The sequence below is a fragment of the Notolabrus celidotus genome, chromosome 18, assembly GCF_009762535.1.
Source record: "Notolabrus celidotus isolate fNotCel1 chromosome 18, fNotCel1.pri, whole genome shotgun sequence".
Lineage (NCBI taxonomy): Eukaryota > Metazoa > Chordata > Actinopteri > Labriformes > Labridae > Notolabrus > Notolabrus celidotus.
The window spans coordinates 18672965-18700691 of NC_048289.1; the positions used below are offsets into that span (position 1 = coordinate 18672965).

Consider the following 27727-nt stretch of genomic DNA (forward strand, 5'->3'; position numbering starts at 1 on the left):
AGACGATTAAACATGTTTTCCATGTAAACCTCAATTCGGAATAACTATTTCCATGTAAATGCAAAGGAGAATACTTTAATTCTGAATTATTTAATTCTGAATAATTAATTCTGAATTAAAAAACATCATGTAACCCTGGCAACTGTTTCTACTCAAATCTGGTACAGAATGCTAGAGGAGCCTGAATTAGTCAACAGACCTGTCAATCATGATGTCACATCTTCTCATTTTCAAATTAAATTGCTAAACTTCATGGAAAAATTAGCACTAGGACATAAATCAGGATGGTGAAAACTAACTATCACAGCCAAAAACAAGTTTAAGAAAAATGTATTTGATGTGTATTTCAATTGTATACTTTGACCCATGTTCCCTATGGAAGAAAGGCAGAGGTTGGGTTCATGACGTATACTTCAGCCAGTTGCTTAAATCTTTTGGCTTCAACCAAGCTGACATTGTCCGTCTTACTATACGGTCCATGAGAGTCAAAGAATGATATTATTTATGGTGAAAAGCATTCTGGGATACCAAGAACAGTGCAACGGGCAAGCAGTGACACTTTTTAACAGCTTTTCTCCTTCATTAGGTCATGATCATGCATTCAAAGAGAGTGATACACTGTTGAGTAGCATGAATAAACCTTGTAGGGAGATTTAGTAGATCTGCTACACATTTGTGGATCTATTTCCGCATTTGCAAATTGTTTTACAGCATTCTGCCTCCATATAATTGTTCTGTTTGAATCATGTAACAGCTATTTTTATCTCAAAACAAGCTAAACAACAAGGGAGGGTGCAGTCGGGTTCATTGGACCAGTTCAAACATGGCAGGTGTGAAATCACTGTGCCCTGTGTGGTGAAACAAAAGGTTCCTGACCCTAAGGGAGTGACACAAGCTGCCCACGAGGGAGTCTCATTTTAACTCTCAATTAGAGGATGAAACGTCTTTGACACCGAGGCCTGCAGCAGGTCGGGTGTTTGAACTCTGTCCGTAATGATGCTGTTGATGTGCATGTCTAATACAAATACCCGCACAATGTCAAAAGTTTGCAAACATGGCCATTTGACTTTCCCATAATGCAAACATTGATCTTAAAAGTTTAAGTGCTGGTAAATACTGCATTAATTAATCACATGATTGATTCTATTCTACCTGTAAACATGGACTAACATCTTGAAGGTCAGTCTTTCCCTTGTTTTAAAGAAATGTGGCAAAAGCGAAGTATTTCCGTCTGAGAGAACAAATCTCTCTGCTGTCTCTCTGGCAAACTGGAGCAGAATGGAGGTCACATTCAAAAGACCATACACGATTTTCTCAGTTCAGTACACTGTGGGGCATGCATTTCATTCTCTGGACAATAAATCTCTTCAGTCACATGAAAATGCCAACACAGGCCAAATAATGGGGTATGGCTAGCCACCATCAGACACCATCAAAGTAAACCCAAGCAAGGGTACGGATTTTATGTTGGAAAGGATCAAATTCAGTATAAAACAGAGTGTCCAGATTGAAAAAGTTTTTTATTTTTAACATCTACTTGTCAGTAAAACTGTTGTCTTAAAGTTTAAAACACGCAAACATTGAACTTAGTGCAGACAAGAGCATTGAGTCTGTAAGGAAATATATTTTAGACATCAAAATCTAGTTTTCAGTGGATTTGACGACTTAACACTATTTAATATTATTAGACCTTTATTTTACCAAGTAAGAATGTTTGACCAAACATGACCTGACCAAGAGGCGCCAACAGGAACACATACACACACACATATAAACATAAAATAGAAAAAAGGGACCAAGTAACAAGCAATGTGCGCAAGGTGTAAAAAAGTATGTAGGTTGAGTTCTGCATTTCCAATATGGCTGCCGCCGTCAATTGGCTTCAAAATAGCGCTCAGGAACAGATGGGTGACGTCACGAATACTACGTCCATATTTTATACAGTCTATGGGCTGGCTGCAGAAAGACCGGAAACCACATACACACCAATTCATAAAAGACGATCTTTACAGTATTAATAAACATTTTTACAGCCTGGTACAAAAAACGTCTTTGGTCTGAAGAGCTAATTTCTCTATCGGCACACACTGTACGGGGGGGTGAATTGTTTTCTAATGCAACGGTTCAGATGATATTAAGTTTACAAGTTTTTCCCATTTAACTGACTTGACTGACTGGCGGGAACACCGTAGATGTTAGTAAGGAGGCTCAAAGCCTGCCTCTTTACCTCACACTTACTCGCCAGCAATTAGGTTGAGTTCAGCATTTCCAATATGGCTCCCGCCGACAATTGGCTTCAAAACAGCGCTCAGGACCAGGTGGGTGACGTCACGGATACTACGTCCATTATTAATACAGTCTATGGTAAAACCTCAGCATGAGTAAATAAGCAGACACTTGATTTCCTTGAAATTACACAACCAAAACTTGAGTAAACTACGATGGTGCAGAGGAAAGTAGCTACTGTGTTGTTCCTGCCATTGTTTTTTACTTTTATAATTTTGTGTTGATTGCAATAAGTGCAGAAAATCCCAATCTACGACCAACAATGAAGTCTCTATAAGAATATTGATAGTAAATGATTTGATGAGGGAGTTATGTCTCTGCTAACTCTCTAAGCCCGGGAAGAATACAGATACAGGAAGCTGTGTCTCCTCCCGTGAACTCTCACCTGCCAGCTTCTTTTTATCACAGTCTTAGGTGTTAAAGTTTAAGCTGAACAAAAGTTGGCTTTAGTGATCCAGTCTTCTACAAAAGTTTCTGTAACTAATGCAAGAGCTCCTGATCATAAATTAATATCAAAACTGATGTTAGATATTGAAAAGTCAAAAATACAAGAAGCTGATCGACTAAATCTGTCTTTCTGCTCCAGATCCCTCCCACAATTTAAAGCATGAAAGATCATCTGAAAAGGTTATTATCTGAGAAAAAGGTAAAGCCGATAACATTCTGATGATAACGGAATGAGGAGAAATTAAACAACGGATACTGTTGTAAAATTATTTCATGCACAGGGTTGAATTGAGGACAGCTGAATACGTTTGTCGAGCCAGCAGAGAAAGACAGCCTCATAAATCAACATTAAAATGTGCCATCTTATTGGCCGGTTGTTCATTTTGGGCGTTTTTTTTCTATGTTTGATTGATCAAGCTGGTCAGTGTGGCAGAATGACACAGGTGCTGCTGAGAGAAGGTGATTAATGGCCTCTCATCAAAGCAGGTGTGCAGAAAATGTTTGGAAACGGACGAAGGGGCTCTGCTGGAATAGTAAACATATACTGAATGAATTACTCCTCCCTATGGTCTGCAGATGTTGATACTTGCAGAGGGACAACACTTTAAGTTACAACCAATGAATAAAAGTGTTCAGAATCAGGACACAGTCTAAGGGCCACTGAAAAAATAATTTTGGAGGTTTGGAGAGCAAAAAAACTTAAAAAGAAAAATGGTTAGGGTGAAATTTATTTAAGGTGTAATTTTTTTTAAGTTGTGATTTTTTATGGTGTATTTTTTTTAGCTGTAATTTCTTAAATGTGTGGTTATTTAAAGGTGTCTTTTTTTTAGGTGTAATCTCTAATAAGGTGTAATTTCTTCAAGGTGTTTTTTTTTTAAAGGTGTACAATATTTTAAGGTGATTTTTTGAAGGTGTAACTTTTTTGTTAAGTTGTAATTTTTTGTTAAGGTGTAATTTTTCAAAGGGTGTGATTGTTTTAGAGGTGTAAATTTTAAGGTGTGATTTTCTTAAGTGTCATTTTCTAAAGTGTCATTTTTTAAGTTGTGATTTTATGTTAAGGTGGAATTTTCAAGGGTGTGATTTTTTAAAGGTGTATTTTTTAAGGTGTGATTTTTAAGGCGTCTTTTTTTAAATTGTGATTTTTTTAAGGTGGAATTTTTTGTTAAGGTGGAATTTTTCAAGGGGTGTGATTTTTTAAGGTGTCTTTTTATAAAGGTGTAGTTTTTAAGGTGTGATTTTTTTTGTTAAGGTGGAATTTTTTAAGGTTTAAGTTTAATAAGGTTTAATTTTTATACGGTTTGACTTTTTTTTCTTTAATGAGATTAAAATCAGAATTCTGTTTTTTTTTCTCAGAATTCAGAGTTTTTTTTCTCCAACTTTTGAGAAAAAAGTCAAAGAATTAAATAAAAATTATACCTTAAAAAATGTTTTATGCTCACCAGCCCTCCAAAGATTTTTTTTCAGTGTCCCTAATCCCCAGTACCCGTATGTCACTGTAAAAAAAGACCCTTGCTTGAAATTTCTATGCACATTTTCTTGATATCAAACTCAAGAACACAGTAGCATATATGCTGACAACTTGTAAAGAGACCAACAATGGAAGAAAATTGTATTACTGCTGTAGAAGACTAAAATAGAGCAACTGATGACACAGGAGCCCTACAGTAAACATCAATTTTGAAAGGCTCATAATGTCCTGTTTCTGTTCAGGGTTGTTGATTAAACTGAGGTCAGTTTGAGGCAGTTTGCAGTGTTGTCCTGCAAACATGAATTTATGAGTCTTCCACTCTGTGTTCTGCTTCTTTATAACATAACGTTTGGATGTCACCTAAGTGCAACAACAGACATCTTTCATCGCAGGCATTCAACCTTGTCATCTGATGAGAAGCAAAGGTGAAATTTATGACATACAGGATGTGTTGGTTCAGTTTGAGTCCTCTAGTTCCTGGTGTGCTTGTGCTTGATGTCTCGATGACATGGGACACTTAAATGTAATGGAGACATCATTCATGTTATTAGTTACACCAGATGTCTGTGGTGGGAGTGGTCCCATGAGACTACCTGGCCTCTTTCTGTGACATGTAAATAGTTAAAGTGGTATTTGTCAGCCAAGGCCACCAAATATTTTCAAGATTCACTTCTGAAGGAATTTAAAAAATGAATCCTCAAAAGAAGTGATAAATATAATCACTCAATTCTCATGTAAATATATATAAAAAATGATGAGCCATCTCGCGGCCTTAGATCCTCCGGTGGGGCATTTTTGGTTGTTCCAAAGTCGCGGCTCAAATCCAAAGGGGATCGTGCTTTCTCTGTCAGAGCTCCTCAACTTTGGAACGACCTCCCTGAGGAGATAAGGCTCGCAGAGTCAGTGACATCTTTTAAATCTCTTCTTAAAGGTGACATATTATGCTCTTTTTCATCAAAATATATTGGTCTAAGAGGTCCCCAAAACATGTCTTTAAAGTTTATTGTTCAAAAAACACTTGAAATCAGATTTTGGCATGCCTGTTAACCTCTCTTTTTCAGCCCTGCTCAGAACAGGCTGTTTTCTGTGTCTGTGCCTTTAAATGAGAATGAGCTCTCTGACCACGCCCCCTCATGAAGTGGATGTGGCCTAGGCTCTCCAGCACGTTGATCTAATGTTTACATGTTGGCTGAATATACACGGCTGCTCACAGACCCGCGTTACTTCAACCCTCTGAATTTGATCCAGAATCTGATCCTGACGGAGGGGCACCTGTAGCAGGACCTTTCTGAACGATTGGTCACAGATTCTGTGTTTCTTGTTGTTTTATTTGTCAGTATGTCGACGTGTGTCTTGGTACACAGCTACGAACATGTAGCTATGTGGCTATGCTAACTAGCGCTAGCACTTTTCCATGACAAATACAAATCATCCACTAGATCTTCAAATCTGCAGACGTGGGGAGTAAAACCGACCTTTGTGTTTATTAAGACAGCCTACAACTAGCATGCCTCCCTCCTAAGCTCCTTGTTACCACACATTTGTGCAGGTAATGAAAAACGAAGGAGGAGTTTAGTTGTATTTTATACAGTATGGGCTGAACAAGCTCCGAGCTCTGACTTCCGTTACAGCCCGGATGGCATTGTGACGTAAGCACACATTTATAGAAAGGTGTAGAAATCAAAACAGGGCAGAATGGATTTTTTTCATTTTCGGGGGGTTTGTAGACATGCCAGGGAAACATATTTCAGGTAGAGAACCTTTAAAAAGTTGATTTTGCATGATATGTCACCTTTAAAACCCATTTTTACAGACTTGCTTTTATGTGTTTTTATCTTTCTAACTGCTCTTACTTCTATTTTATTATTAACTTTAATTTTTATCCAAATAATTAATTGTTTTACATTGTATTAGATTATTCATTATATTTATTTATTTTTATTTTATTTCATTTCAAACACTTTTTCTAATTTTCCTGAAATCGTCCTGTTATTCTAAACACCTCTTTTATTGTAATTTTAATGCTTTTATTTACTTATCCATTTTTATTTCTTTATTTTCATTTATTTATTTTATTTATTTATCCTTGAAAAATCTCTCAACAATGATTTACTGGTCTATTGTCCCACCACTTTATTCTGTTTAATTGATGTGTATTCTTTTTAACCTCTTGCGTTGCATTTTGTTTTCCGTTGTTAAAATTCCTCCTCCCTGTCGTTCAAAATCTTTGCTATGATATTTGAACCATGCTTTGTTTATCAAAGCACTTTGTAAACATTTGTTTTTAAAGGTGCTATATAAATAAAGTTATTATTATGTATATGGCACAAAGTCACAAAAAGAGTTATCTCATAAAGCACTGGTTTAGCCTGGCGGTTAAGGCGTGCGCCCCTTATACAGAGGCTATCAAGCTCATCTCAGTGATTACTGGTTCAAGTCCATGACACAACCCTTTACTGTATGTCATCCCAGCTGTCCTATCAATAAAGGTAGAATACCCCCCCCCCCCCCCCCCAAAAAAAACCCCAAGTTATCTCATGACCCATCACCCCAATTCTGAATGTTTCAAACTCACAGGAGAAGGGACGCTTTGCACTCCTCCCTGAGGTGACAGCCTTGGCTAATCTGCGCAGCCTCCTCTGGTGAGTCTTCCCCCTGTAGTGGATCTGAGCCTGGGCGCTGGAGTTCAGCTGTATGTTGCACACCTGACACATTGTAGCAGTGCTGCCACCGCTGCCTTGACGGCGCTCTCGTTTGGCCCTGTGTCCTGTCATCACCTTCCTCTCCTCCTCCTCCTCCTCCACTTCCTCTTCTTCTTCTTCTTCTTCTTCCTTTCCCTGCTGACTCTTGGGAGGGGGGCTGCTGTCTGGACAGTTGGCTGGGCTTTTTGGACGCTTCATATCTGGTGAGAGAAACGAGACACATTGCATTTAAGGATGTGTGGTGTGGTTGTTGTTGGAGTGTCCACAAGGGGGCGACAGAGGAGCATGTTTGATGTTTCTCTTGAACTAACAAAGAATTAAAGGGAGACAAAGGAGGCTTATTATTTGGATTTGTCTACATCCATTGACTGCTCACTGTCAGCATTACAATAAGTCTAAATTTGTGTGTCAAAAATCTTTCACTTCCCATTAAAGACTCAAATTAAAGGGCTAGCACTCTGTCAGAAGCTATTATCACTTAATTTCATACAAACTGCGTCTTTTCTAATATAACCTGAACCTTAGACGTCTATTAACTGACAACAATGGCGCCTCTCTGCCACAAAACATCACAGAGACGTGAACAGTCTGTAGATAAGTATCTTGTTCCTGCTTCTCTTTATCAGATAACAAAAGCTGATTCCTCGGGGAACACAAAATCCACATTTCTTTGCGAGGGCTTTAATACCTGTAATGGCCGAGTGATTCTAACAGCATAAATCAAGCTGTAGCTCAACGTGAGCATGTGCAAATGTCACCAAAAGACTGACTGAATTCTTTGTTTCGGTGCTGTTTATATGATAATGGAGTCAATTAAGCCCTCGTGGTGATGGACGTTTTATCTCCCGCCTCACTGAACGCGCCAAACAGAAACCATCATTTGGAAAATCTTTGCTGTTCTGAAAATTCAATTTGACTGGTGGGGAGATGAAAGTGGAATGGAAATGTGTTCCCTGGAATTCATCAGCCTCAGACCAGAAACATCAAAGCTGCAGCCGGCCTCTACATGATGATTTGAATGATGTTTCACTGCAGTTTGGCGGCGGCGGAGGAGACATGAGTTACAGCTGGCGACGGTGGTGATGAAACAAGGAGTGTTTAGACAAGATGAGGTGTGTACCATAACCTTGAACATGATGAACAAACGTCTAAACATACATAGTGCTTAAATCAGGAGGGAAATATCCCCATTTGGAAAGCATATGATGGACTGCAATGTGAGAGCATCCCTGCAGTTTGGACTTGGGAGGCCAGATACAATATGAACTGGTTAAAACAAATGGTTTCATGGTTAAGGTGCGAAGATAACATCAATTATTTTACTACAGAAAATACTATTCAATGGTAATTGTAAAGGAAATTAAGACAAAATATTTGGGGTCACAAATCAATAAGAATAAAACAACACATTTTTGTACAACTACTTATAAGTACAACTATTCTTTGATTTCTTTGTTGACATAATACATCAGGGTTTGTTTGATATTTTCCAATTCATTATTATTGTTTATTACTTTTGTTTTAATTATTTTCATTCCTGGTATTCAAAATTATTATCGAGTCTGTTTTATTGTTATTTGACTTTCTCTGTTTTTTTTATTTATTATTATTTTAGAGGTTTTTTTTGGGAGGGGGGGTATGTCCAGTCCTTGTCCTATCCTCTCCCTGTACTTGTGTCTTTAACCTCGTTCTGTGATTGTCCACTCAGCAATAAATGATTGAATAGAGGGGAAAAAACACACAACAGTAACAGCAGATGTAAATTAGCTTTAAGCTAAGTCTGGTGCAATGCATCAAATGGTAACATTTATATTAGAGATAGACCAATATGTTTTTTTCAGGCCGATACTGAGTAGTAGTCAACGAGGCCGATAACCGATATTTGGAGCCGATATTCATTTGCAGTAAAAGGGAAAATATTGTCATCAAAATTTTGAATAATACAAACTCCAAAACTTAACTTTGTTTAAATGCCTTTAAGCATATGTTTATTAAACAGCTTTTCAGATTTACAACATGTTAAAGGTTTTTTTTTTATCTTAGACAATAGACATCTTTGTTTTAAAATTCTAACATAAAGTGTAGGGAGCTCCCAGGCTCAGCAGCATGTCTTAGAAAGTTAAATGAAAACTTAAACAAATAAATAGATCCCTAACATTTTCTACAGTAAATAAAGTTTCCAAAATTTCAATATAACTGAAATGTTAATCTTTCACTTATCGTTGTTTTAAAGGGATATTTCAGTTTTTTTGAAGTGGGGTTGCATGAGTTTTTAATCACTAGTAATCGTAGGGGCAACAATGGATGCTGATCAGCTCGATCAGCAATGAGAAACTGCAGGAGAAATGAGCCAAAATAACCCAGTTTTAAATAGATCTCTTATCGGATTTTTAAAAAAGGCCAATGCGGATATGCATCAAAATGCCAATAATCGGCCCGGTCGATAATCGGTTTATCCCTAATTTATATTCAACATTGTACTTTGTCCCTTTATAAATAAATCAAACAAATAAGAATTAATTCATAAATAAAGAACACTATAACACTTTGCTGACTTGACTGTATTGTAAGTAGTAACAAAAGAAATTGGGACGTGCGTATTTAGTGGACCAAACAACTAACCTTCATCACCATCGCTGGTTGGCACCAGAAACACTAGTGTAATTTTTGGTGTAGGCCCACAACACCAGTCATGTGTTGTGCCTAAGCTGTATCACACCGGTAAATAATGCTATAATGCTTCACTACCTAGATGTAAACAAGCACAGATGACAGATGCCATCCCATAGCGTGGTAAGGTTTCCCCGTACTTTGGTCTAGAAAATGAAGAACATCCCTAAATAAATAAATAAATAAATAAATAAAATAATAAAATACAACTTTATCATCCCCAAGGAAATTGCTGGCTAGAAAATACAAAAAATATACATTTATAAAGGCGCAAAGCCAAATACTACCACCTAATGCATTCAGTATTTGGTACCAGGACTACTTAAACTAGACCAGAACTTCTTATGTTTGCTCATCCATCTACCCTTACACATGACTGTTTATCTTATCACCACCTACAAAGAATTACTTGTACACGTCATTTTTGCATCCCGCCACATTGATTGTTTTCCAGCCCACCTGCTGAGTGTCTCGCTTCTGTTAGTCAGCAACAGGATAACAGCTCAGGACTACATCTTTTGTCTCCAACGTGTTCTGTCAAAACATTCTGGCTCATTATTGATAAAAAAAAAAAGTAGACAGTTTCAGTCTGAGGGAGGCGTGGAGGTGCTATGTTAGTCACTTTGAGGTGGTCTGCATCAGTAAGATCTTTGTATGCACTATTCAGGGTTGAAATGGACAGTTTAAAAAACCAGTGTTAGTTCAGTTATCCTACGAATGTATGTCACATACCTGTTGTTTTATTATTGTTTAAGCTGCTGGGATTACCACAGCCTCCTAAGCAGATATGTTTTAAGATGAATATGTTTATAATTTTGCATCATGGCATATGGATGACAATGAAAGCCCAGCAGGAGCCCAGAAATCAACTCCCACCTCCCCACTCTCTATTCCCTTCTTTCTGCTTTCCTTTCCTCTCAATAAAAGCATAAAAAGCCAAAATAATCTTCAATAATCTAGTAAAAAAAAGCAAACACAATTAAAGAGAGCTGCAATTAAACACAACAACTCAATTAAATTATTTCAGACAATTTTGTCAGAACATTTATTAATTTTCATCAGGTGAAAAATCTCTGGCTAGAACTGCAGCTGGTAAATTGTGTAAATAAAGCAGTTTTAAAAAGATCAGAAATAAAGTAGATCACAATTATACTGCTTGTGCCTTTATTGTTCAAAATGTAATGTACGGTGTGAAAGACCCTCTGTGGACGTATAGAATTTGCAGTCGTCAAGTGCAAAATTCGTATTAACAATACCCTTTACTTGTCATTCTGTGTTACTGTCCATGCTTCCTTTGCTAAGTATGAAATACAAGTTCTGTTTTGTTATAGTTTTCAAAGGGTCACTGTATATCTTACTCTCCCCTTGATGGCAATTCATCTAAATGTTATGTGTGTGTGCTTCTGCTGACGCCCGCTTTCACTCACTAACCCTGTTCAGACACTCATGTGGTCTACTGTCTAAAACTGCCTGTTGGTTTAAATCCTCCATTAAACTGGAAGCACCTCTCACTCCACTTAATGTGGTCAGCTGGAGTTGGCATCTGACAGCTCCATTAAAACACAACTTTAAACAGGCTGCATGTCCAGCCAGCAGCTGCTGCTGCTTTCTGCTGGCTCACTGTAACATGGCCAGAGCTGTACTGTCTGTCTGGCACCTCAGTTTGCTGCTGGAGACACCTGTGGTTTTTGTTTTTTTTTAAATCACTGATGCTACACAGAGCAAGGAGAACCACCAAGCGGCAACCTCTAGCTACGAGAATTGAAGCCAATGTGGAAGAGTTAAAAACTGCAGTTTCTCGAGTGTCTGCTTGAGGCTGGCTCCGGAAGTACCAGAAACCACATACACACCCATTCAAAACAGCCGATCTTTACACCAGAAATAAACATGTTTACAGCCTGGTACAAAAAACGAGTGTAGTCTGGATAGCTAATTTCTCTATCGACACACTGTGAGGGGGTGAATTTTTTTTTTAAATGCCGCAATTTCGAAGATATTAAAATTACAAGTTCTCCATTATGAGAGGCACAGCTGACTTGATGACAGGTGGGAACACTGTAGCTGTTGGCTAGGAGGCTCAAAGCCTGCCTCTTTACGTCACACTTGTTCGACAGCAGTTAGATTGAGTTCAGCATTTCCAATATGGCTCCCGCTGACGATTGGCCTCAAAACAGCGCTTCAGAAACAGATTGGTGACGTCACGGATACGTCATCCATTATTTATGCACTCTATGGGAAGCACCTGTAGCCTGCAGCTTCAAATCCACCCAGTGGTCAGTTAAGAGTGAAAATTCTTAAGAAAAGTTATGCTGCTATATTTCATTATAAAACACAACTTATAAATATCCTAGTGTTACAGTTACCACTTAAGGATTTACTGCAATTATTGAACATAACCTTTAAAATGACAGTGACAAGTGGGCTTCAACAGCCTTAGACAAGACAAAACTTGCAAAAAGACGACAACGAATAAAGAAAGTCGCTCTGCTCCCCAGCTCTGGAACTCACTCCCACCAGACATCAGAAATATTGACTCTCTACTCCTCTTCAAATCAAGACTTAAAACCCATCTGTTCCAAGCTGCATTCTCTGTTTAATTTCCACTGTTTCATTTAAACTTGGTGATACTTTTGCTTGTTTTTTTTAATTTATTTTATTGTGTTATTGTGTTTTAATCCCACTGTAAAGTAGCCTTGAGTGTTAAGAAAGGCGCTTTTAAATAAAATTGTTATTATCATTATTAAAACATCTTCACTGATTTAACCCTCCTGTTATGTTTGTTTCTCTGGAACAGCAATAATGTTCCTGGGTCAATTTGACCCGGGGCATATTTAATTATCCAAAAGCTTCAGAACTCCAAAAAATCCCAATACAATTTTTTTTTTTAAATCTAATTTTTAACTCCATTACTAACCATTTAAATCAAGATTTAGTCCATTGGTGTTCTTTGATTCTCACAGATCATGGTTCAAAGAGGATAACTCACTCATTTTTTTCATTAAAATTCATGTTAAAACTTTTTTAATGTACATTGGAAAGCCCTAAATATAAATACAATAGTTTTACATGACTTAGATTTTTGTTTATTTTATTTTACATTTAGATTTATTTTTATTTTTATGACATTATGTTGATAAATTCTAGGGGTGACCCCAATTAGTCGAATATTCGACGATTCCTTCTAACGAGCCTTAGTCGACTGCCAATCTCATAGTCGAATATTTGCATATGAAACGTGGATCATTCCATTCAAACCATGGGGGTGCTCAATGTCTAATTTTACATTATTTTCCTGTTTCCCGTAAAAATAGTATCTCATTTAGCCTATTTTTATATAAATATAGACGTATTTAATGTAATTCTGAGAACAGCTCTTGAAGTGTTAAATCTCTTTAAAGTGGTAATTAAATCTCCCCTGGTAATTAAAGGTGGACTCTCCCATTTAGCGGGAGCTGTGGAGCAGACGTACCTCAGCTGGCCTTTAAATCTTTCTACGTTCATGGTAGCTCAAAATGTCAGGAAATAAAACTTCAGTTGATCCTAAAAATAGTGATGAAGATGAGGAGCAGCTTCATGAAGAGGGCTGTGAGATCAAGGATTACCGGACCACACAAAAACTGTACGGGGGATACCCAAAGCTGTCCGAAGCCTCAAAAACAATCCACAGCGTACACATGATGGTTTTCCTCGCGTACAATTTGAAAAGACTTAAGCAGCAAAAGACGCGATGAAAGACTGTTTTAAAAGGTCCTGTTAAGAGATTTAAAAACCCTTTAGCTGGTTCAGGTTTGATTTTAAACATTATACAGATGTTTAGCCTTAAGTTGGACAAACTACCCTCCACAGTGCTGCTCTCCGCTGTGCGAACTCTTTAAATATCTCCTGATTCCTTATTCTGTAACGGCGCGTTGTCCCATGTTTAACGGATGGCGGCCTTGTGTTTCCACTTCAAATAATGAAATTTATTTTTTGCAGGTTAAACCCAAAAACTTTAAGGGACAAGGAAAACACAAAAACTGAGAATTCCAGAGAACAGCTGGACTGTATGAACGAAATCCACGTTAATAAAAACAAAGATAAATTACCTTACAGAGCTCATAATGACAATAGGACCTAATGGAGTGTGATAACAAGCAAATGAGCAGGGAGGGTGACACCATAAAGATCAACATAAAAGCAGCAACAGATGCTCAAAACTTTGCCCTAAATATTCATTTCTAAGTCACCCAGAATGCGGTTGGTTTCAGAACTTTTTGTCTTATTTTGAAAATACAGTAAAGATACTTTCAGGTATTTTCCATGCAGGTGACATTAGCTAAACCTAAGGTGCCCTGTGATTGGAGATAAATCTAAGTGAGCAAGCAGTGCAATCTCCACCCATCATGGAGGTATCGTGAACAGCTCCATGATACAGAAAGCTCTGAGAGGAGAAACTTAGTCGCTTTATCTGTGAACACAGTATCTCTTGTGCTGTCCTCTTAGCAGTGAAGCTATCTGGTCCTGGCAGCTCTTAAAATACCAGCACTCATCAGCCTGTCGGATGAGGAAAGAACGCCAAGTATATAAACACAAGTCATAAATGCGGCTTTATATCGCTCTACCTGGCCTAATGCCCCCTTTAAACTTACATTACATTCATAAACAAATCAGCATGGCATGAGATGCTCAGAGACGGCTGTTTTTTGCCTTAGCAGATGTAGCATGAAGCGGACTCCGAACTTAATAATGTTTTAAAATAACTGAGGTATTTCCTGCTATCCGTGTGTAAATATAGAAGAGGATTTCACACATAATCCTGCTAATTTTCACAGCCCAAAACTACCCTGTGGATAATTCTGAAACACTTAGTTTCAAATTGCAGTTTTGATAAAAGGCGTTATGTCTGAGAAAACTTTCAAGCCGTGGAGAAATAAAGAAGCATCAATTTTTTTCATCCACTGTATGTTATTGAGTGCTGCAGACACAGTCATGCAGACCATCAAGTATCCTTTCACTACTAAGACATCCTGCATTTGCATCTTGTTAAAGGATCCCAGCTAATGATTCATGTCAGCGGCTGAACAACATAGCAGATATAAATACTAATTCACCTGCCTATAAGTCCCGTCTCTCTGTGTAATACTCCTCTAACTTTCCCTGCCAACTGCATGCCCGACATCTTTGCTTTATAGCCTGAGACAGCTGCAGGGAAATGACCCGTCAAACCCATAAACAACTCTATCAAGGGACTCGCCTGTTGCCACATTGTAATGTTCTACACATGGGTACTTTTGAATGAGGGAATTATTATTATTCTCCCAGACATTTCTTTATCAACATCTGCATCATTGCAGCAATTATGACATATTTAGCATTGTGACTAACATTATATTTATCTTGTGTCTGAATGATCACAAAGACAAGTGTCCTAAGAGGAGAATTCTCATGTAGGTCTCCTCTAGTTGGAACTGCAACTAGGACACTATGAGGACATGATTGCATGGTTTTACAGAGTTAATATAAAGTGCTTAAGTGTATCTATGTTATGCATGCATGCAATTTGAACTGGCAATACCAATATCAGTACCAAGACGTGCTTAGGGCCAATACAGAGTACCCCTCTGATACCATTAAATAATAACGGTCAGACAACCTGGTTTGCTGACATTTGCCAGCTCTGACCAATCACACTTCCTATAGCACCTCACTCTTGACGTTTGTTACCCTCACATACCTCTATTCGTCCAACGCGAACTGGGTTGTATTTCCGGGCTGGTGCTCGTTTGTTTTTCCGCCCCCTCGAGAGCATGAAAGAGGCACGTCATGGCGTCAGATTTACGTGACCGCTTTTCCCAGCACCGCTAGCGCAAACTTTCCCTCACAACAACTAGGGATGCACCGATCCGATCCTGGTATTGGATATTGGCTAGATCGGACTCAAAAAGCTAGATCGGATATCGGTGACAAAGGGACGATTTATAGTGCTGATCCATATGGCAGATCTATTCATCTCAGTTTTATCATTTTCTGTGTTAACAACAGCCATGTGCGTCTCCTACTTCATCAGCTCCGACCGGTCTGTGCATTTTTGGAGCATGATGGAGGATAACTACAGAGGCTCTGCAGTTTAGGTGCATGTCATGCTTCTTTTGCTAACAACTCTGCCAGAAACTTGCAACATGTGCAGCGGTAATGTTTCGACGGATGGCAGTTGTGCTGCAAAATATAATGGGAGCCCAAACGAGTTTACGTCAGCTGTAGCCTACTGTAAAGAAGCAAGAAACCTTCTCTTAATGGATTCAAAGTGTGAAAAAACAGACAGGTTATTAGATTTAATTATTCCAGATCCTTGAAATTAAGGGATTCCAGCCTCTGGTTTAACACTTGGAACCCAGGTACAGTTCACCATCAAGTCAGAAAAGCCTGAAGTTGCCAAAACATGATTCTATCCTCACATTAAGGAATGGAGATTGTTAAATCAATACCATAACCGGATCGGCTAGTATCGGTATACCAAAGCCAATGTATCGATATGGGTATCAGGACCTAAAAAGTAAAATCGGTGCACCCCTAACAACAACAACGTTGGCAGACAACGGCAGCTTGTCTTCTCAGCCGACCACTGCTTTGCCTTGGAAACCATTACTCTCTTTTATTTTTTCGCTGCAGGACAATGGCGGAAAGACGTTTGGTTTGTGTTTTTGATCAACTCGGCCCGATGTAAGCGGTTCGCTGATCTAGACCAGCAAAGAGTTGGAGCCGCTCTGGAACCGATTTTCCAGGCCTGGAGTCGGTTCACTCACAGACCAAACACGAAAAACTGCTCCTTGAGCGCGGGCTCCGAACCGGCCCTGAAAGTGCCTTGGTCGAAAAGAAGTAACATAGTAGTAGATCTGGAACCAGTTTATTTAGGTGGTGGTGGTGGTGGGCTAATTTGTTATGGTATGGGATTGGATACCAATGCCAGTACTGATACTGATACTGATAAATATATTGTCAGTATACAACTCTACAGTCTTTGTGATCCTCTCGACACAAACCCATTTAAAAAGCCAACTCTGAAAAAATGCAACCATCAAAAACTAGTTAAATGTAGGATGACTTTGTGATCATTCGGGCACATCAAATCGGCAATCTCCAGCTGTGTGAAATTAAGCTGATGCGGTAGTGCTAAAAACTGCAGCCTCAAGAGTGTCCGCCTTAGAGGTACAGGAGACCACACACATCTCTATAGCTGTTCGCGGAGAGGCTAAAGGCTGGGGCGCCGTTGGCCCAGGTCTAATTAGCGCCCAATATACAGAGGCTATAGTCCTGGTCGCTGAGGTCGCTGCTTCGACTCCTGGCCACGACCATTTCCTGCATGTCTTCCCCCACGCTCTACTCCCCACGTTTCCTGTCTCTCTTCAGCTGTCCTATCACATGAAGGCGAAAAAGCCCCAAAACATAACTTTGAAAAATAATAAAATAAATAATAATAAAAAGAAGAGGCCCGCCACAACTCCACCTCTTTGTGTTGTACTAGATCAACCAAAGTCAAGATGAGTTAGCATTTCCAATATGGCTTAAAACTCAAATGAGTAACGTCACAGGGAAACTGCATTCATGTATTATACAGTCTAAGGACACAACCCAACCAACATGGATTTTCACTGATCCTGAGATATTTCACTAATGCGCACCAAACTCTAAGTAACAAAAAGAAGTGATGTAGGTGTAAATTGCCCTCGTCAAAAATTGCATAACCCACACTTGACCCCCTTTGATGAAATGTAGTAGCTGTGGTGATTCTGGTCTAAAATGTCCATCAATCCATCCGTAAAGGCATCTTGGTTAATTCATCAATTATTGTGCTGCATTGTGATCCTATGATCAATGATCTTATTTTGAGCACAGTTAAGGGTAAAAACAGAATTGGGGAAATCAAGATGGCACCTAAAAGATGAGTTGTTTTGATGGGGGGTACCTGTGCAACCAGGTGGGTCCTAGGGTGACAGGTGGCCACAAAACCAGAAACCTGTTAAGTCTACTCCATGCAACCTGCTCTCCCAATCTGTTTGATGTGCTGCCTTTATGTGCTCTTGTCTCACACCGGGAGCACTTGTTAACGGCCAAGCTTTGACATATGAGGGGCTGCTGTAAGAAACTTTTGGCAGGGGGATAGTGTGGAGAGATCTTCAGAGTATTGTGCCATGAAAGTATTTTGGAAATGTCAAATGTTCTCCAGTAAAACGTATTTCCTTAAAGATAAATTAAAAGGTGATGTAAAGAGTTAGCATGGGTACTTTGAATCTGGGCCGATTGCAAGTCATGGTCGCACAATTTTCCAAGCGACCAGAGTTAAGCATGGCTTCTCTATATTTAGCTACCTTTAATTCCCTGCAATGGTATATCTGTACCACTAAAATGGCTACTTGGCTCTGTAATGTTTTTCTTTGCGATATGATCAGAGAAATTTCTCTTGAAGTCAAAGCCTGTTTAACACATAATAAACAACAACTAGAAGCCCTAGGAATATATTTCAGAGAACCAGGTCGTTTGTTTAGACTGGCTGTCCAGAATAAGTACCAACCCCCCTCTGGATTTTTAATCCACTTGAACCTGTGAATTTCTGTGGCTCTTTCTCGTCTGCCATCTAGGAAACTTCCTGGAAGGAGCAGGTCTGATCCAGATGCGTTAATAGTTGGACAAAGGCTGTCAGCATTTATATGCAAGCAGCTGTTAATGGGATGTTTCAGCATATGCTCTTTAAAACATGGCGTTGTTCCAGACACTGAGGTCAAGACAAGTTCCCTCTCTGCAACACCTGTCATCTCTGCTCCATTACGTCGACAGCCGATAAAGCCTTCAGCCTGACATGGAAAAAATAGCCGGTGGAAGAATATGAGTAATATATGATTTGAGTTTCTAAGAATCACTTGCTCTGTTATTACAACAGAGTGATGAGTGAATCACAATGCCAAAAAAAATCCAGATGAGATTAACTTTCAAAGGAGAGAGACCCCACACAAAACGCAGACACCTACTGTTCTTTCTAGTCTTGGCGGTCGAAATGACGATTGAATGAGTGACTGACAGGTGGACTACAATTACAGTTGTGTTGCTAGGCAACCCCGCACAGGCTGTGAGATCATGAATTTGAACCATTTCAACACAAATTGCAGCTCAATTATGCTGCAATTTTCCGGAGAGAAGGCAAAGAAAATGGACAAAAAGCCACATCTTGCTGGATGCTGGATGTGGAAATGTGGGCAACACAGAATGAAATGTGCAGAGAGCTGGAGGAGAGTGATTCTGAGCCAGATCACCAAATTCAGTCAGTAATGTATGTATTGATCCCTTTGCAGAAATATGGATAAACTTTTTCGTAGTTACTCTTTAAAAGAGGTGTTTCTTATGTCAGTCCCAATTTTTGTGGTAAAAACTCCCAAGTCTGCAAAGAATGAAGCATAAGCCTGTTAAATGGTCACGTTTCATTCTGGGTGCTGTTGTAGTCCTAGTTTTGGAATTTAGCTTGGATGACGCAGGATTTATGAACTGATGGTGATATTGGTGAAGTCTGTAGCTGCTATTAACCGTTTTTGTTGACCTGTATGGACTCAAAAGCAAGCCTAAAACCCGAACCTTGGAACAAAGTATGAAGACTAACTGGCACTGGGAAAAAGGCAGGCACAGAACAACTGGGAGGGTGAAGCTAATTGGGCAAGAATGAGAACAATCAGGTTGTGTCGCAGAGAAGGAAGTTCAGTTTTTCAAATGAGAAGTGGTGACAGTCACAAAATAAAACAGAAATGAAATCTGGGCAATTAAATAAATATTACATATAATATTGTTTCTTTTCATTTTATTTATTTATTTTATTTTAATTTTTACTATATTCACTACACTGGTAACATAGTAACATTCTGTTAGTTTAACTGGCCAAAGTACATGGTAGAATGTAAATAACCACTATGTCCTGGGCATAATTTCATTTGTGTACATGAAAAGGCATGGTCATTCTTTATTTTGATTTAAAGTAAAAGTCTGAGGAAGTCTTTTCCTTTCTTTTTTTGAGTGTCATGTTTAAATTAAAGATAATGCATTTGTAAAAGAAAAGAAAAAAAAAAGCACTCAGTAATTGTGTACCACCTGTATGTACAGTGTATGGTATAGTGTTGAAAAAAAAAAAAGAAAAAAAATTACACATCATAATGTTGATTCAGGTGATGTCAAATACAGTTTCTTGAACAGTTTCAAATCAAAGAAAGTGGTACTCTATTCCATAAAAATGTCTTTCAAAAATTAGAGATATAATTTGACAATCAAATCTGTATTCAATGGCAAAATGTATGCAGAATCACAAATAATTAGTGCCTCACCAGTGACTACTTAAAGTTGAACTTAAATAACCCGAAAGCTGTAAAGTCCTTTGCATTTTACAAAAAAAAAACCCACCCAAACATTTTTAAATGGCACAACTCTGAATTAAGAGGAGATGTCGAGTTTTTAGTTTGTTCTTTTTTATTGTTTTGTTTTTTTGTCTTATGTGTTAGTAATATGAAAATAAAAATTCTTCAGTTTCTAGTATTGGTTTGGTTTGCCTACTAATTAGACAATTAGTTAGAAATCAAATATAAGGCCTCTCACTTTACACTTAATCACGATCATAAAGAATATTGAAATACAATAATCTTAAGTTACATCTCAAACACACATATATACAGATACTGAGGGGTAACCACAACTCTAAAGGCATTGCTGGATGAGGCAATGGAAAGAAGGTGTAGATATTACGGATGCGGCAAAATATCAATATATTGTCATCCTTACTCATGTGATCATTCAATTATTGTATCGCTGGCACTATAGATTTGATTCACCCTGTCACAACTACATGACTCCTCACAGTGGTGATATTAAAATGAATTCTGTACTGAGCCTTTCAGTTAGACTGATATCGTGGTGTCTCCTTACATGTCTTACATTTGATCAGTTATCCCAGGCAATGTATCGGATATTGTAGTGTGTATTGTGTTGTATCGTATCGTATCACATTTTCTTGTATTGTATCATACCCTATCATATCGTATTTTGACATAGTATCATATTTTTTAGTGTCGTATTTTGTTGTAATTAATCTTATTGCATGGTGGTATTATATCGAATCCTAAGATACGTATTGTATTTGTTGGATTTTGTCATGTCGTATCATATCGTATTGCGTCGAATCATTTCACATCATATTTTGTCGTATCGCATGGTATTGTATCTTACTGTATTGTATCATATCGTCTTTTGACGTATCGTATCATATTTTTTAGTGTCGTATTTTGTCATATTGTATTGTATCGTATTTTCTTGTATTGTATCGTCTCCTATCATATTGTATTTTGACGTATTGTATCATATTTTTTAGTGTAGTATTTTGTCGTATTGCATCTTATTGTATTGTTGTATCGTATCGAAGCGTAAGATATTTTGTCGTATAGTATTGTGTCGTCTCGTCTCGTATTTTGTCGTATTGCATGGTATTGTACTGTATTGCATTGTATCATATCGTATTTTGACTTATAGTATCATATTTTGTAGTGTTGTATTTTGTCAGATTGCATCGTATTGTATGGTGTTATCATATCGAATCGTATGATATTTTGTCCTATGATATTTTGTCGTATCCTATTTTGTCGTATCCTATTATATCGTATCGTATTGTATCATATCGTATCACATTTTTTCATATAGCATTGTATAGTACTGTTTCGTATTGTATTTCATCGTATCGTATCGTATCTCATCGTATCATATTGTATCTTGTCATAGTGACTCAAACTGCAATCCCCAGCCCTCATGCACATACTGTGGGCTAAAAACTGGTAAGAAATTGAAAGTAAGCACGAAAAGTTTTCTTACTTTCGTGAGGATTTTCTCTAGTTGGTGCAATGAAATAAATTTAAAAGGAGGCCAAGGAGAAACATGACTCACCTGGAGCTCTCAGTGAAGAAGAGAAACACACAAGTGAGTCACATACACACACAGGCATGCACAACATTAACATTCACATGACCCTCAGGACAACTCACAAATGCATATATATATACCACACACACTGTCCTGTACACTACTTGTACACGAGATTGACACAACTGTGTTGGCATACACAATCCCACAGCAGGAGTGCTATTTTGTGTGTCAGACCTGTATGACAAGGTCATTTGCAAATGTTCCTCTCATGCAGTGAATCACTGTGTTAGGTAAGTGAGTGGGAGCTGTGAAGAGGGGAATATTTTTAGTCTCCACATCTTTCTTGAACTCAGCTCATACTGGAAACATTGGGGAAATGACGCTCTGTATTAGTGTGTTTTTTTTAACGTGAAGACAGTGACACTTTTTAAGAACGTGTGGGTGCTTACACTCTTATGTCAACCAATCAAGTTTTAGTTACTATCTGTATCTATTCAAACTAGGGATTTCAACAATTAATCGAATATCGATTCATTAATTAAGAACTTACTCAAACACATTGTTTTGTTTTGATTTTCTATCATGTGACAAACATCATGTGGTTTCATATTTCGTTCAGCTATCAGGGAGGTGTTTCACGTTTAAAGCATGTTTCAATGTGAATCAGCTGACTAGACAGCGGAGACGCTCAGCTGGGGGCTGCGGCTGAGTGACAGGTCTCCACAAGCGTTTTTTTTTCTCTGCCGCCGGACTGATTATGACCCGGTGGCGCTCCCGGCTGACACCTGACCACGTTCACATGCTTATTGTTCTCAATAATAAAATAGTAGACAGAAAACTGGACACTGTGAGTCTGAAATATGTTTCTGTTGTGTTCTCTTGTTGCAGTAAATCCACTTGTTGAAGTCTGAGCCTTAGCTTTTATGACTGTATGTCCGCAGAGATTATGAGCCTGCTCCACACGTTAATGACATCAGAAATACTGACTCTCTGCCCTTCTTCAAATCAAAACTCAAAACCCATCTGTTTCAGTCCGCATTCTCTGTTTAGTTTCCATTGCTTCATTTTTTTTTTTACTTGGTGTTACTTTACTTGTTGTTTTTATTTATTTCATCGTGTTATTTTATTGTGTTTTAATCTTTCTGTAAAGTAGCCTTTAGAAAGGCGTTTTTAAATAAAATGTATTATAATTATCATTTATTACAATATTCAGCGTTTTACATTTTGTATGCCTCAATATGGTCCGTAGCTATTTAATACCATCAGTTACATAAATTGGAAAAAACGCATTTGGCATTGTTTTCGATATGGAAAACATTTACGTTTTTTTTTTTTATGATTAATCCATAATTAATTTTTAACATTACCAACGATCGATCACGGATAATACTTGAAATGTACATCCCTAAATCAAACTGTATAGTGTCTAAAGTGACTTTGAGTGATTAGAAGGGCATTACGAGGGGAAAAGAAATTAAGGAAATTATCACTGTCATGTGGGATTTAAGGGATTCGTCTGAATTGAGAAGCATGCTGTCTTTAATTAAAGACTATACAATTGATGGAGGCACATAACACTTAAAATACTGCGACAGAAGGGAGTCACAGTGTCTTGATCTTTGACCTTCCATATCTAATGAGTTCATTCTTACATTAGAGAGGACTCCAGTGCTAAGTTTGGAGGATCCCCTTCATAGTGTTTCTGGGTTATCACCTAGCGGCAACCATCGGCTGTGAGAATTGAAGCCAATGCGGAAGTGTTAGAAACTGCAGTTTCTCAAGTGTCCGCTTGAGGCTGGCTCCAGATGTACCAGAAACCACTTACACACAGATTCAAAAAAGCCGATCTTTACAGCAGAAATAAACATGTTTACAGCCTGGTACAAAAAATGAGTGTAGTCTGAATAGCTCATTTCTTGATCAGCACACACTGTAGGGAGGGTTATTTTTTCATAACGTAGCACTTTCGAAGGTACTAAGATTACGAGTTTCCCATTATAAGCGGCACAGCTGAGTTGACGGACAGGCGGGAACACTGCAGCTGTTGGTTCGAAGGTTCAAAGCCCGCCTCTTTACGTCACACTAGCTCCACAGAAGTTAGGTTGAGTTCAGCACTTCCAATATGGCTCCCGCCGACGACTGGCTTCAAAACAGCGCTTCAGAAACAGATGGGTGATGTCACGGATACCACGTCCCTTAACTATACAGTCTATGGTTATCACCACATTCATGACACTGAGAGGGACACCAGAAAAAATAATGGTGGTGTGTAAGAAGAAAGCCAAAAATTATTGTGTTTATACAAGGGTTTTAACGTTTCCAATGATTTTGACAGTTATCTGCAGAAGTGAAACTCTTTTTTTTTTTTTTTTTATTCTAAATCTTGACTTTTGAGATACAACCCAAAAGCAGTTAAAGGCTGAAGGAGTAGATTTATGACTTGATGTACAACCCCAATTCAAAAACAGTTGTGACGCTGAGACAAAATATCAAATGTTGAAACTGAGAAATTGTATTGCTTTTAAAAAAATACATGCTAATTTTAAATTGATGCCAGCAACACATTTAAAAAAAGTTGGGAAAGAGATGACAAAACACTGAAAAACATATGTAATGCTGAAAAACACCGGGTGGATCATCTCTCAATTAATTAGATTATTTTAGAACAGGTCAGTAACCTGACTTGTAAAAAGGGCATCTTAGAGAGGCTGAGTCCCTCAGAATTAAAGATGTAAAGATGTTCATCACTTTGTGAGGGACTGCAAGAGCAAACAGCTCAACAACCAGTTTTTGGGGAATTAAGGTTGTCTGTAAACACAACATAAATGGATCGATCCTGCCCCAGAGGTTAATGATTCCAGTGAACAATCTCTCACCTAATCACTAGTTTTTATGGGGTCCTGCGTCACACCCTGAAAGCTATTATTGACTGGGGGCAACTGAAACATCTATATAAGAAAATCCAGGCAGAGGTCTCTCAGGATAGAGAAAGCATCTCACACTCCTAGCTGATCAAAGTGATGATTTGGAGGGATTGTTTTGGGACAAGCGTGTTCATCGTTTTTTGGGAAAACACTTCTCAGAACTCCAGTAAACTAACAGCAAAACAAATAACTGCTTTATTATAGTATTTTTACATTCATTCAAATATTGAGAGGTTACATTGATATTTTTCCATTAAGTACAATTGTGGTTCAATTTCAGATGTGCACTAACACTGTGCTCACTCACACACAAAGCCAGATTGTTCAGCAAATATATTAATATCCCCTGAACATGGAAGCTCAGTAGACAATCATTCTCAGGAAAATGCACAACAATACACTAACACTTACGCACACTCCTCTGGGATAACTTGGACAGGTTCCCAACAAATGTCTGTACTGGTTTGGCATTCATCTTGTACACCTCACAGCTATCAGCAGACAACACACAACACGCACACACATACACACACAAACCACTCTGTACTATGAGATTAGGTCCAATGTTAAACAAAGAGGGAGAGCAGGTTGACATGCCAGCTCTTTAATTAGACCACTGCTATCTGAAGACTGACACACACACTGTCACACACACACATCTACATATTTAAACATGTAGTATTTAGATCACCAACTTAATGTCTCGGGGGGGGGAAGAGCAAATAAACTGTGTCACGAAACATCTCACACACACACACACTCACAACAGAAACCTGCCCTAGCTAGGTGTGCATAATCCACGTTGTCGTCTGTCTGTTTTGTCGCAGTGCGATGGTGTGAAAGCCAGATAGGAGGTGAAGCAGCCAATCAACTGTCACCCTCTGTGGTGTTTGGGGAGGCTCCACAGGACCAGACAGCTCGACATGCCACTCTTTTGTGTAATACTGTATTTGTCGACAGGCTACTAAAAAAAATCCAACACGCTTACTGGACGTTGAAATGCATTTGATGCTATCCCTGTTTATCATGACATGCAAGGAAATAGCCAGTACGTACGACACTGATCTTCTTTTTGGGCTTCTTTGCAAAGGCAGCGTTCTCACATGGGGATGCTGGCACCCCTGGGTCCATGCAAACCCAATCAGGATTTGTATCCTTATGAGCTGCATGGTCATGAAATTGTTTGTGTAAAGTAAGGGTGGGCGATATGGCCTCGAAATTATATCACGATATTTCAAAAAAAATTGTGTTAACGATATGTATCACGATATTTTCCATCAAGGCAATCACTTTTTTGTACACGTGTCACTTGCTACGTTTACATGAGACTTTTAATTCCTCTTTAATTCAGAATAAAAATTAAATCCTCTAAAAAGATTATAAATGACCTTGTAAACACCTAATTCCGAATGAAAATGACCATTCCGAATTAAACTTAAATCCGAAGTAAGTGGCTGGTTTATTCTGATTTTAAATCTGAATTGAATAATTCCTCGACTATGTACACGTTCATCCGCTTTACATTAATTCTGGTCGTTCTGCACATGCATGTTCCCTTGTCCTGTCGCAATGACACACATATTCCGTGCTGGCGGGCGGGCACATATTCCCGGAGGGCCGCCCAAAACAAGCATTGGACCCGAGCCGAGACCATTTATTTATTATTCCTTGCTTCGCACTTTCACACACTGCTGTCTGGCCTTGCGAGCAGGATGTGGCAGTGGGCTGAGGTAGAGCAGCCGTTGCACTAACCATTGGCTTTGATTCGTCAAAGTACGGTCTTCCGCCTCCCTTCTTCGGTCCTCTATCTCTCTAAAAGAAGCAGGAACTGGAGTCTGTTTTCTTCCGGTAGACATAAATACGTTACTCCCGCCCCTGTCCAATCAGAACTCTTCCCAACCCCCAGACGTTAAGCAGAATTGAATAAAGACGATTAAACGTTTTTTCCATGTAAACCTCAATTTTGGAATTACTGTTTCCATGTAAACGCGAAGGAGAATACTTTAATTCCGAATTATTTAATTCAGAATAATTAATTCTGAATTAGAAACATCATGTAATCGTGGCCACTGATGCTTGTGGATTCCTAAACTTACCAGCTACTAATTATTTTCACTGGTCAATCTTTTTTAATGAATAACATTGTGTAATGACGTGTTTTATAATAAACAAGGCTTAAATTATTAAAGTAATATGTTGAATATTAAAGATAAATATTTCAACTTTTTAACAAAATTCTGACCTGCTCTTTGCTCCTCACAAACAGAAAAAAAATGTTTATATGATTTATTTAGGTTTATTATTTTGAGGCTGTTTAGTGCCTTTCTTGCAGCCATGTTCTCCAAGGCTGATTTATCTGACACTAAACATTGACTGAGAGGAGAGAAAATTCCAGCTCATAGCCGATGCTACAGCCACAGCCCAGCCAGACCCAAAAAGAGTCAGTGCTAGTGAACACAAGAGCTGGGCGATATTAAAAAAGATGATATCACCATAGTTTTTTTCATATCAATCTACTATTACCGTGGCCCTAGTGTAAAGCAAAGACAAAAGACGGATTTGGGAATAAAATGTAGGGCCCTATGATTTCCACGTTCACGGAATCACGGAATTGGCCAATAAAAACGCTTGTGCTCGTGACTGAAATGCTGTCATCATGAGGAGAAGGAACGTTTGTCTGGCGCAATGTGACCAGGGACCACTCGTGTCGAAGTGGCCACCAGAAACACCGCAAAAAAACTATGAAACTCATCTCATACTCCAAAATACAGAGCTGAACAGTTCCCAGATGACTTCTGTGTCAGGTGACATGCTTTTTTGCAAATTCTGCCAACATACTGTTGACTGGAAATGTAAAAATACATGTGATGACCACTTGTCATCCAAAAGCCATGTGAAAAACAGAGAAAAACAATAAGTGCTATAATCATTTTGTACTTACTGATACATTTTTATGTAACGACATTATGTTTTCACTTGGAATACTGGGCGAAATTGTGCAATGACGTGTTGAATCAATAAATTCAAGGATTTTTGCATTTCTTTAATGGACAATTTATTCACCGACACAAAAAGCACACACTATATGGTGGTAAGATAAGGGTAAAGGGTAAAAAACAGAATCATAAAAAATTTAAATGGACAAAAACGGAATTTGTAAAATAATAAAACAGATTTCATAGGGCCCTAAAAATGTAACCGCAGTGAAGCTTCTTTTTAAGTCAAAAGAGCTGAAACAGAGTGTACAAATATAATCAGAATCACGAAGAATAACTTAAAAATCTATTTTTAAACCTTCCAAAGGCTTTACA

At 38.3% G+C, this 27727-nt stretch overlaps 1 protein-coding gene across 1 annotated transcript in view; it reads right to left on the reverse strand.

Moving 5' to 3' along the window:
- Nucleotides 1–27727, reverse strand: part of LOC117829563 (zinc finger protein 385B-like) — a 102973-nt gene that overhangs the window by 51891 nt on the left and 23355 nt on the right. The window contains exon 2 of the mRNA XM_034707120.1: nucleotides 6777–7103. Within this exon, the coding sequence (XP_034563011.1) occupies nucleotides 6777–7103 (327 nt within the window). The remainder of the gene's footprint in view (nucleotides 1–6776; nucleotides 7104–27727) is intronic.